Source organism: Myxocyprinus asiaticus, chromosome 21 (assembly GCF_019703515.2).
Source record: "Myxocyprinus asiaticus isolate MX2 ecotype Aquarium Trade chromosome 21, UBuf_Myxa_2, whole genome shotgun sequence".
Lineage (NCBI taxonomy): Eukaryota > Metazoa > Chordata > Actinopteri > Cypriniformes > Catostomidae > Myxocyprinus > Myxocyprinus asiaticus.
In genome coordinates, this window is record NC_059364.1 from 9,343,665 (window position 1) to 9,356,051 (window position 12,387).

Sequence of the window (12,387 nt, forward strand, 5' to 3'; positions counted from 1 at the left end):
TATGTTACCATGTTCATGGTAATATTTATACATTACATGTTAAATTCTAAAGACACCTTTGTAGCCTTTGTAGCATAATTAATTTTGGAACTGTGTTGGGTTGCCTATAAATGTCCAATTTAAAGACTGGCTCCTGAACCAAAACCTCTGTAATACATCATTGCATCAGTCTTTAACCAACCATTACTAATCATTTCAATAATATATAATGCAACATTCAACTGTAACAAAGTAACATGAACTGAATTCTGACAATGCACTAAAAAGAGGAGCACAGAGGACAAGCAGCACAGCAGAACGTAAAACACGGGTGGAACTGTAGCAATTTGAGAGCTTCAAACGCACCGACCTTGACTCGTCTCAGATGGATTGTTTTAACCAAACAGGACTAAACTGTGGCCAGTGTAGAGGTGAAAGCTAGCATGAACTTGGGCTTGTCTCACCATGGTTTGTTTTATCTGGCAGGGGGGGGGGTTGCGCCTATTACAGATAGCTCTAATGAGAAAAGGTCAGAAAATCCGAACTGTGAAGAGTGGATATGGATGGGGCAGAGCTGTCTTAACTGCAGCTCCCCTGCCACCTGCCAGTGACTCCATGAAGAGAGGAAGAGATTCCTTTTCAAAGCCATGTTTCACCCCCTGTGTGTTTAGTATTAATTCCTGTTACTGCCGTCCTGTCAAATGCAGATGTTCTTAAAAAACTGTGAATTTTGAAAACATGGGTGAAAGTTAGAAGAGTGATTTGTGCTGAATTTGGCAAGAAGTAGATAATTATTTTGCTATGCATTTGACGGCAACAGCCATTCAGATATTCTGATCTGATACTTGGAGAGTTTATATATATAAAAAATAAAGAGAAAATGTGCTGCGTGACCTGCATTGGAACGCACACAGTGTCTGACATCAAATTTAGTATGATCTTTCCACAGTAAATCTGCTTTAAACAAATAAACACCCTCCGACTGGCCATACCTGATGGTTTGATTTCAGTTTACATTGAGATTACTGCATCGATTGTAACAATAAAACAATGGCGTTTACACAAAAATATCAGACCAAAGAAAACCCAAAAATGTTTCTTTTTTTTTTTACCCAATTTGGAATGCCCAATTCCCAATGTGCTTTTAAGTCCTTGTGGTGGCGTAGTGATTTGCCTCAATCACGTGGCTTGTTGAGTGCGTTGCCACGGAGACATAGCGCATGTGGAGGCTTCACACCATCCACCACGACATCCGTGCTCAAATGACCATGTGCCTCACCGAGCACGAACCACATTATATGCGACCATGAGGAGGTTACCCCATGTAACTCTACCCACCCTAGCAACCGGGCCAATTTGGTTGCTTAGGAGAGCTGGCTGGAGTCACTCAGCACACCCTGGGATTCGAACTAGCGAACTAGTGAACTCCAGGGGTGGTAGCCAGCATATTTTACCACTGAGCTACCCAGGCCCCCCAAAAATGGGTTTTAAAAATAGTGTTGGATCTAAGCTGCTTCAAGGGGCACACAGGGAGCTTTAAATTAACAACAACCGTGTCTCGGCAACAGAAATCACTACAAAATCTTAATGGAGCCTATCAGCCCACGATTCAAACAAAATAGCACACCTGATCCAAAGAAAACAGTTATTCAAAATGCACTAGTGATTTACCTTCAAACATATACATACGAAATACACTACTGAGCTGATTCCATTTAATGCTCACTGCTGAAAAGACTCTGCTCTTTAAAGAACTATAACAAGTGCTGTTACAAAGTGTCATTTTCTAAATCACTGTCAGCTGTTTTTTTCAAATTGCTATTTTTTTTTTTTTTTTTCTCTACGTCACCATTTAGCTTCATTCCATGCTTGATCTGAGACTTTTCGGTACTACAAAGATAATCCCACAGAGACTTCTGTCTTTCAAACTGTTATTCCCCCTGAAGTGATCTGAACGTTTGGGACAGTATATGTGGATGGAACTCTGAAATCTGAAATTGGACACTGGATTTACAAACAGGCAAAGCACAGCTGTTGAAAATGATCAATAAAACCATATGCTTGGCTGATTGAGCGCTGGACCGTCCTGTCTCTCATCATTTCAAACCTATGCCTTTTTGGAATGAGCAACAAAAATTACATCACTGCATCTGTCGGCATACCTATGATACATGTGGCAACAAAATGGCAACAGAAACATAACTGAAGTGATGGATCTGATCAATTCATACCATAATGACAGCTTGGTCCAGGACAGTGAGACAAAACAAGTCATCATAGTTGAGACAAGCTCAAACAACATAATACTGAACCATAAACACTAAAGACATCCAAAAAAAAAAAAAAAAAGAATCCCTGTGCCTGCGCTCCACATGATGAAATATCACATCACAACAGAATCTGAAAATCACTCTGTTTACAGTACTGGGGATATTCCCACTGGACTACAATAATCTGATTTTATTTTTCAACATCTACAGCTTTTTCCCATCATCATTATCACTGACAATCAGCATCATTCAACACTTGTTGTTGGTCTCTAACATGCACAAACCAAAAACCTGTTTGTACGTTTATCAGGTAGTGTATGCTTTTACGAAGATGGATTCAGAGGCGAAAAACACATAATCTAACCACTATACAGTATACGTTGTCCTCACAATTTACAGAATTAGCTCAGCATCTGCATGTTGTTGTAATCTCCTACCTGTTATCGTAACATCACTGTAGATGTTGGAGAGCTGTTCTTTCAACAAGACCTGTTGCATCTGAGCCGCTTTCTCTCGCTGCAGTTCCAGCATCATGTCTGGGTGGCTGGCCAGCTTGCAGCCCTTCTGTTTGTCCAGGGCGAAGTCACTGCGCACTATGTCTGCGTGCAAACCCATGAAAATGCTTTTGTATTTATTTGTTTTTATCATTACAGGAAAAGCACAACTAAAAGAGCAAATGAGCATGCATGTGGTTTGTATTGTGGGTACTACATGATATTCAAAATACATTTTTCCATGTTAATACTGTAAATAAAAAAGTCACATTAATAAGCAATTTAGTTTAAACAGACTTCTAAGTGACATGCACTAAATAAATGGAACGTGTCATTATCGATTTAAAAATGTTTTACACATTTATGCATGCATATTTGTCCACATAAAAGCAATGACACAATCTACGGAACATTTCGATTTCTTTTAAGTTATCTTAACCCAACTAACCCAAATATATCTCTTGTCACCTGAATCAACAAAATATGCAAAATACCAGTCTAATTGAAAATAATCAAAAGAAACCTCACCATCTTCATAGTTTTTGAGGTAATAGTCCGGTCCAGGCCCTCTAAACTTTGCAAGATTTTTCAAGTTATGAAACTGGAGGAAGTCCGTTCGTTTGCCCCCAAACCTCAAATAAGCTGGAGATAGTCCCCGAGCCAGAGTGACTAACCGCTTGGAGCTGTGAATATAGACAAATGTAGATCATTGTAAATCACTGTAAATCACTGATACACAGAGTGCATACTATTCTCAGAGAAACCTTTAGAGATACCAAAAAACATACATACCTGTACTGTCAAAGAGAAAATGTACAGCTGTTAAGGAGGTAGTTCTACCACTTCTGACCCTTAAAAAATGTATTTCATTGGTGCAACATAATGTAGTCAGGTTGATTCAGTCATATTAAATTATATTTAGCCTAAAGATTATTTAAGGTGCCTGAGTACCTTTTATGCAATGTATAAAAATTGCATTTCTTTGTGATTTTACACCACTAGGGGGAAGATGGGCAATAAATTGAACAATTTACTATTTTTCTTTACTTTTTTTGATTTCACTGTCCCAATTCTAAGTGAAAACAATTAAATTAGATCTATACCCTTTCAAATGAAATATGTAACATGTTTCCATATAGATCTAAAACATGTACACTGTAAAAGCAGTATTCTGCCATTGTTACCTTAAGGAGCTACTCCTGCATGATTTAACCCATAAAATTAGCTTTGTTGGAGTAACCTTATGCATTCAGGTTAATTCAGTGATGTTTAATAATATTTTTGTCTTCAATAAAACCAGTTAATTTAGATGTTACCACATAAAGAACATTTTTAGGTTAAACATTTTCAACCTTTACTGTTAACTAGAATATGTGAATTATTCAAAAAGAATCCCTGTATTTTTAAAGGAAACATACATATTATTATATTTTAGCATTGTAGCTAATAGTGTACATTTTTTTAAAGTGTTAGGGTTAGGAAGCTGTCTTGTTTCATTTTACGATTTGATATTTGAAATGCCGACATTCCTGCACAAACAACTGGACTGCACATTATTGCGCTGTTTGTTTTATGGCTCATGAGGTGATCATTTCAGAATAGAATAAAGTTATAATATCTCAAGGGTGATGATTAAATCTATTTGCACAACTTGATTTCATTTGTTTTATTTTACTTTAATTATTATTTTTTATTGAGATTTACTTCAGTCTTTTTTATTTGTTTCCATGGACCTGGGTGTCTAGGGGCCATTAGATGTGCTTTCACTTTCTTTTGTTAACTCACAACATGTTCAGTCTAATATGATTCTGTTTAGGCCGCAGAGCTTTTCTCACACTGATTGAAATCACCACCAGATTATTTCACACTGAGCTGCAGTCTGCAGTGCAACAGGCTCTTTTTTATCGTTTCTTTCTTACTAATGCCTGCTTCTTTGTAAAAGTGCTTTCCTAAATAATGAGCTATAATATGGCACCAGTCATAAAAAGAGAAACTATAAAACACTTGCATATAAATACAGGCCTAAATTGCACACATATTATGAATGTCTGAGACTCTAATTAATAATAAGAATAATAAAATAAGGCATGAGTTATTTTGAATTGCTTTGGCAAAACTGGATCTTTGTCTATTTGCTAGGCCGAAACTGATTTTTAGAAAATAAACATTGGTGACAGTCAAAAGATCGGAGCAAATAGGGTAATGTGTAATGCACACGTCGAATGCAAATTATACTATTTAAAGAGAATAAGCATACGTGTAAAGGTAGTAATATCACATTATGTTATTTTAGTATAGTGTGAAATTACAAGTCATAAAATGAAAACAATGATAATTCATATAGGCCATAAACAACTTACCACAAAAAAATAAAATAAATAAATAAATAAATAAAAGAAAATAGGCCTACACTCAATAAAAATAGGATTTTTGCAGATTGTTCAGTTTACTTAATTAAAATAAACTACAGCAACACAATTCTAGAGCATTTTATCTTAACAAAGTATTAAGACAACGTTTTGTCTTAACATGTTGTCTTTACATTCCATACAATTGCATTTGTAAAACTGAAGTGTACTTAATCAATCTGAGTTAGGACTACATGAAGACTTTTTGTAGCATTGATGAAACTGGGCAGGAAATTTTCGTTTCCCAGCATGCTTTGCAAGGGACTGAATGGGGTGAACAAATGTTGAAACTAAGTGTTATTTTATGCATTTTAGAGTAAGATAAGAATAGGAGAAGATTTGTTCATGTTTAATGTTGTATTATATTGCCATTTAAAAGGATTGTTTGTTAGGCTGGTTTGGGTTAGGTTTGTTTTTGGAGTTACCATTGTGGTGAAGATTGGCGCTTGTTTTTAGGTTGAGGATGGACTCTCACTTTCAGTAAAGTTTTATTTGAATGTTGCTTAGCTCTATCAAACTGACAGTGCAACAGTTTCACTGTCATTACACCTGCTCACTTGGCATTTACTAATGGGTAATAAAATTAATTTCATGGATCAACTTAATACAATTAATTAGTTGTTAACTAGTTGTTCTGACAAAAGGAATACAAGTTTGTACAACTTGAACTATAACAAGTCAGTTCAAACCAAATCTATTTTGTTGGATTATTTTATTTATTTAACTGAATTAAATTCAGTGAACTTCTTTTTTGTTGTTGACTGTATTAGTGCAACTTACAGCAGAATAATAGAGATAATAATTAAACTATATTGGGTAATTATTGCAAAATAATCGTTATATATATATATATATATATATATATATATATATATATATATATATATATATATATATATATATTTTTTTTTTTTTTTTTTTTTTTTTTTTTTGCTTTGTAATTATTATTTGAGTTAAACTATTAGCATTATCTTAATGCCCATACAGAACTCTGATATAGCTATAGCAACATAAGCTATATATATATATACGTATATATAATAAGTATGCCCATGTATGATTTTCACTGATATAAAATAGTCACATACTTATATTCAAAATATATTTCAAAATACTATAAAGATATAAAGATTTTCAAATAATAGTGAAATTTGAATATGTGCATAGCCTATATACTGTACCCCAAATATTATATATTATAATAACAGATTTCTGTATGGGTGGAACTGATGTCTGTGAACATTATTATCGCTAAACATTGCAAACATCACTATTTGAACTACTTGAAATCTGTTAAAAGAATTGTTTCCAAAAAACAAAACAAAAAACGGTGAAAGAATAACAGAAATTGTACTATTGTGTGTAGGTGTAATTGTCAAAGCAAAAGTATGTCTATTATTCTGCATTTGTTTAGTGTTGCTGCTCTCTCTCAAACTATAATGAAACGAAGATATGTTGGGAAAACAAGCAAACAACTCTGTTTACTACTAGCCTATATAACAGTCTGCAATGCACTGTGCAACACATAAAACTGCAAATACAATGGAAATGTCGCGACAGCAGATTTTGGGTTCAAATTAAGGTAAGTCCCAACACCTCACTCTGAGTATAAAAATACTTATTAGATAAAATAATCGAGTTTAAACATCAAATTATCGAATCATACTGAAACCTATTTGGGGCGATACAAGACACTTACACTTGGTTTTGTGTCTTTTCTCCTCTGGGGTCTGGAACACTCAAATTCACTTCCAGGTCAAACCCTGGTGTGCAAAGTACCACAACCATTTAAAGTTGTGCGTAAAGCTGCGCGTTTATGCGGGGTACACAACATTTCTGAAGTCCGAGTAAACTACATATCGATCCTCTGAGATCCCAAAACAGTTTTCTCTGGGATAAAACAGACATCACTAACAACACAACACACATGTTGTCCAGTCAAGCTGAATTAAGGCCACTTCGAAGTTTACGCGTAAAATAAATATCCAAAAACCAAAGTGCGAGAATAAACGGTTATTTAATAGTTATTCCACTGAAAATATTACGCATGAAAACATTATGAGCTGCGCAAAAATGCTGTTACAGCTGATCCACACAAGATGTCTTTCATTTATCCTAAGAGTGCAGCCAAATATAGCGCGCGTGTGCTTTGAGAAAATAAAAGTTTTATAGGCTATAAGAGCAAAAAAGCTTGAGTGGTACATTAGAAAAATACAGGATTATGTATCGAAGTGTGATGTCGATACTCGACATGGTAGAATAAGATATCGGTATTAGGTGCCGTATCGATCGTATCGATAGTATCTATCAATTTCAATTGCTAATGCAACATAAATGCGTCAGCATCACCAAACGCATCTTCACCAGCCGCAGGATGCAACTGCATACAGAGGTTAAAACTGTAATACCTTAAAAAGTCCAGCCAGCCATCATTTATGATCGATGGATCCAACTGCAACGAGAGGAAGTTGTCATTCAAAACTTTCACCGGACTTCGAGTATTCACGTCTAGTAAAATCAAAGTCCTCTCCAGAAAGCTCGGTCTCTTTCCTCCTGACACAGGTCTCTTGTAGGTAGCGGCGGATGAGATGAGAGACTGGAGTATCAGTACCAACCACAGAGACGAGCCGAACACTGGGCAGAGGAACTGCCTGGGCATCTTCTGTCCTCAAGCACCGGGCGGAGCGCAGTAAGGGAGATCCAGCAGAGATCTCCTTATAAAAACCGACTCAAGAGCACCTGAAGTGTTTATGCCCCTCCTTGAGCGATGATTCTCGTGTCTGTGGTCCTGATCGCTGGTGTCTCTTTCAGCCTCCCAGTCTTGAGCTGTTTAGGAGTTAGCTGGGGTAAACTCACGCCCCAGGGCCAGCCTCCATCACACTGCTGCCACTGCACCGCCCTCTGGAATAACGCAACAGCTCTTAAAGGTAAGATGATCTTATTATCTGAAGGGTCTTCTCGTGAAGGGGTGTCTGGAACTTAATTTATGTGTCTGCACATTCTGAAGGAAAACTATGTTAGATTTAGGGAAACAAGCGGTATAGCATCCTAAATAATGGCAACGTTTAGGCTATATTGGGCTAGTTTTGTGCTGTGCACATCTGTAATTTCTCTACTTTAAGATCAAGACTGAATTAGCCTGCTAAATAGTAGGCCTACATAATTTTCGTTTAAAAAGGTATACAGAAAATTAAAGGAACCGTCCTCTTCATGATTAGTAGGCTATGAAATCATCTGTTCACCTTATTTTGAATTTCAGTCATGTTGTTAATATCCACGTTGCATGGCGTAGGCTATTTTGGTGCGCAAACAGCGAAGCGCATTACAAACAATGTATTTTTTGTTTTTTGTCACTTCTTTTCTTTTACACCGTTAATAGCCTACAGTTATTTCTGAGAGACCCGCTTTTAATTACGTAGAGAGAACAAATAATTACCCGATGATTTTCTGGCCTCTGGTTTAAACGAACCTCCCTGTTTATTAGGAAAAAACTTGTAGAAGATGAATATCGTGCAGACTTAAAATTGAAATGATAAACTGTTACGTTATTTCGTCTCCACTGATACTTATTAATAACATTACAAGATGAGAGTTATTTTAAGTATTAGTCTCAGGTCTGCTTCTTAAAAAAAAAAAAAAAAAAAAAAAAATATATATATATATATATATATATATATATATATATATATATATATATATATATATATATATATATATATATATATAATTATTATAATTATTATTTTATTTATTTATTTATTTATTTATGCGTAATTCTTAGAAAATACACAGATGCAATATATTTCAGTATACAAGATGAGAGTTATTTTAAGTATTAGTCTCAGGTCTGCTTCTTAAAAAAAAAATATATATATATATATATATATATATATATATATATATATATATATATATATAATTATTATAATTATTATTTTATTTATTTATTTATGCGTAATTCTTAGAAAATACACCGATGCAATATATTTTAGTTAACATATTATAACTTTTAAATCTGTATATTTAGGAGGAGAAATTATTTTTCTTGAGTAGGCTAAATAAAGTCATGATGAACCCCAAAAGTTTCAATATTTGAATAAAAGCGTCATTACACATATAGGCTATACTTGCATTTTTCATGAAAATGTGTTTTTGAAGTTTTCCAAATCTGTGTCTCATGGGAAGCAAAAATATGACCATTTACCATTCACTAAATCAAACGGCTCGAGAAAATAATAATAATAATAATAATAATAATAATAATAATAATGTATTCAATGGAGCTGTCATATACTGGACGCTAGGGAACGTCACATAAATGACAGAAGCGTGTTCGTTCATGAGTCATACATGGATGGAGCTACAATTCACCCCGTGATCTTCAAACGGGCCCTTGTGTGCCTGAAATGTTGAGTTTGCTTTACCTATATGGAATATTCGTTTTGCAGCGCAAAATTGTCCAAAAGTTTTTTTTTGTTTTGTTTTTTTTTTCACCTTTGAATAATAACAATAACATGTTTGATAAAGTAACAGTATGTGTGTATAAAATGAACTATTGACAGATAATTTGAATGTTAAAATTCTAAATGTCCAGAGGAACTCAAAGCCGACGCTGCTCTTTGTCCTTTCGTCGTCACCTATGCATTGAATGGCTTTGCTAGGAAATGTATGAATTTGTTCAACATTTGGGTTTACTCAATGAGGGTGCATCATTTTGCATCACACAACAGCCGAAGCTTTGACACTTTGTAGGATCATCTCAATGAGTGATTGACATATGAGATGCCTCTGCCTGACTTCATCTTTGTTCAGTTGATAGATGATAATACAGTGTTGTCTAATATCAGGATTTTAATAGGCTAAAACCACATTTTTTTCCCTCTGAGACTCAGGCCTACTATTTCGGGTTTGCTGCTATATTGAATCTCCTTCTTGCAGAGAACGAAAATAAAATATAAAGCAGTAACAGAATAACACGCTGTGCTACTTTTTACAGTATATTTCTTGGCAGTGATCCAGACAGGGCTCCTCTCTTTAACCTCAGTTTTATAACTAGATTTATCAAGGTTGTTTTTTTTTTTGTTTTTTTTTTTGGACTCGTTTGAAGTGCACTTTTAGCCTTTCAAATACTGAAAGTAGAAATACTGTATATCAAATTAAGAATAATTAAAAAAATATTTATATATATTTGAGAAGTTCAATGCGAAACAAAACAATATAGCAGTCCAGACTGTCAACTTTTGTTATTCCCGTTTTGTTAAAAAAGATACACAGTACGAAGATAAAACATTAACCCATCAATTTCCCTCCTTTTATTTAGTAAAGGCAAAGATAAAAATACATTTGTATATGGCTCAAATTATTTGTCATCTTGAGTAAGTATAGAAAAACGGAATATAAATATTTCAGTCCTTACTAAAAAAAAAAAAAATGTAAAAAAAATATTAGAAAGTAAATATTTGTTTACACATTAATACACTCATTGTTTTAGCTGCATAGTGGCCCAACTTCAAAAATTCGTTTCTGGTTATTCAAGGAATTATATTTTTACACATGATTAATTATGACATAAAATTGTGTTAATAATATTCGAAAATACTTAAAAGTATAGCGCATAACGTTATGTGCGCTATTAGTTATCTAAAATATCAATAGATTTCTGTTTTATATAGTCTATTTAATTTTATTAAGCAATTTGTCTGTTGTCTAAGTTCATATTCATAACGAAAAACAATAGTAATAGTCGACTTTGTCAAATGTCCAATAATCTGTGTCAGTGGTAGCCCAGAGTGTTATTCACATTTCATAAACACCTTAATTAACACCAGTTCTCATCATATGAAATACTATATTTATTTGTAGTAGAATTTAAGACGTCTGAGTTATGGAAAGATTTCATCTAATTTAAATAATTCGAAATTGTTTTAGGTTAAGCAACTATTTTCGTCACCTATATACTACAATTGCATATTTTTACATGATCTACATTCTACTTGCCCAATCTATTTTTACCCCATTCCATCTCACACAACAGAAAATATACTACAGTAGATGTTCTGCATGGACTGTTAGTGAAACCATCCGAACACGGGACTCCCACTTTCTCCAACTATTTCCTAAAGGGCCCACGGACGTGCAACATTTCAGCCAAATGGACCATCAATAACTTAATAGTTAAAAGTTTCCTGGGTCTGCAAAGTGTCCCGTAACCCCACTGTCTGTAGACCCCCGACCAGGTCATGGACTTACATACTGTAGCTGTTGTATCCGAATGTTGACGAGCCGTGCAGGGCAATGCGAGAGAGAAGAACGACTCCACATATTTGTCTCTGATTTACGAGGTGGCCGCGAGTGATGCTGAGCAGACGAAAGTGGTTAGCACACACAGGCAAAAATCTCCAAATTTTTCTTCTTCTTTAGTTTGATCTTACTCATAAACTATTCAGAATGGTGTTCCTTTACCATTTGAGGTACTGGCTGTCTGGTTAAGTCCTGGCTCCAGACACTCAGAAGATATATAAAAAAAAAAAAGAGTATTCATGAGACCACAACTTATTATTCGCCCTATTTATGGTGACGGAAGCTTTTTGACATTTCGAAATGATTTAACAAAACATTCCACAGAATGAATTTCTTGTTATTAGGGAACGAAAAACTGCTGGGGAATAAACTTTTTTTTTTTATTTTATTATTATTATTATTATTATTATTATTATTATTATTTTTTTTTTTTTTTTTTTTTTTTTTTTTTTTTTTTGCGCACTGTTTAATAAAAAGTGATTTCTATCTTAGATGTAACATTTATAAACGTAATAAACACACCGAGGTCTTCCTTCGCGTGTTTGTTTATGAACATATGCTGTATTTAGGCCTCTCTTTACAATAACAGAGCCACTATACAGGCACTATCCTTTTCAAGAACTTTGATGACGTTTCTATATTTCAAGGTTTTTATGCCGTATATATTCTTATGTTAATGTCTTGCTGAATAATAAAAATTGAGGAAATATCACATGTCTCGATGTTTTCCATCATTCATTGAAATTCAGTTTTGGAAGTCCAGACAAATTGTGATCTAGAGTGCCATCTTGTGGTGAAGAAGACTGACTGAAGTTGAAATCCTCGAGTAAACTATTTGTCACACAAAATGTGTTTTTGCATTTAATTTGAGTGAAACAAATGCAATTCTCCTCTGTACTGTTTGTACAAACATTGTATAGGCCATATGTACAACGG

The 12,387-nt window shown here is 34.4% G+C and overlaps 1 protein-coding gene across 1 annotated transcript in view; it reads right to left on the bottom strand.

The window, feature by feature from the left end:
- Window positions 1-7,972, bottom strand: part of LOC127412139 (inactive heparanase-2-like) — a 94,112-nt gene extending 86,140 nt beyond the window's left edge. The window contains exons 1-3 of the mRNA XM_051648264.1: window positions 7,560-7,972; window positions 3,272-3,426; window positions 2,687-2,848 (exon numbers count right to left, since the gene is read on the bottom strand). Of these exons, the coding sequence (XP_051504224.1) occupies window positions 2,687-2,848; window positions 3,272-3,426; window positions 7,560-7,810 (568 nt within the window). The 5' untranslated portion in view covers window positions 7,811-7,972. The remainder of the gene's footprint in view (window positions 1-2,686; window positions 2,849-3,271; window positions 3,427-7,559) is intronic.
- Window positions 7,973-12,387: the final 4,415 nt, after the last annotated feature.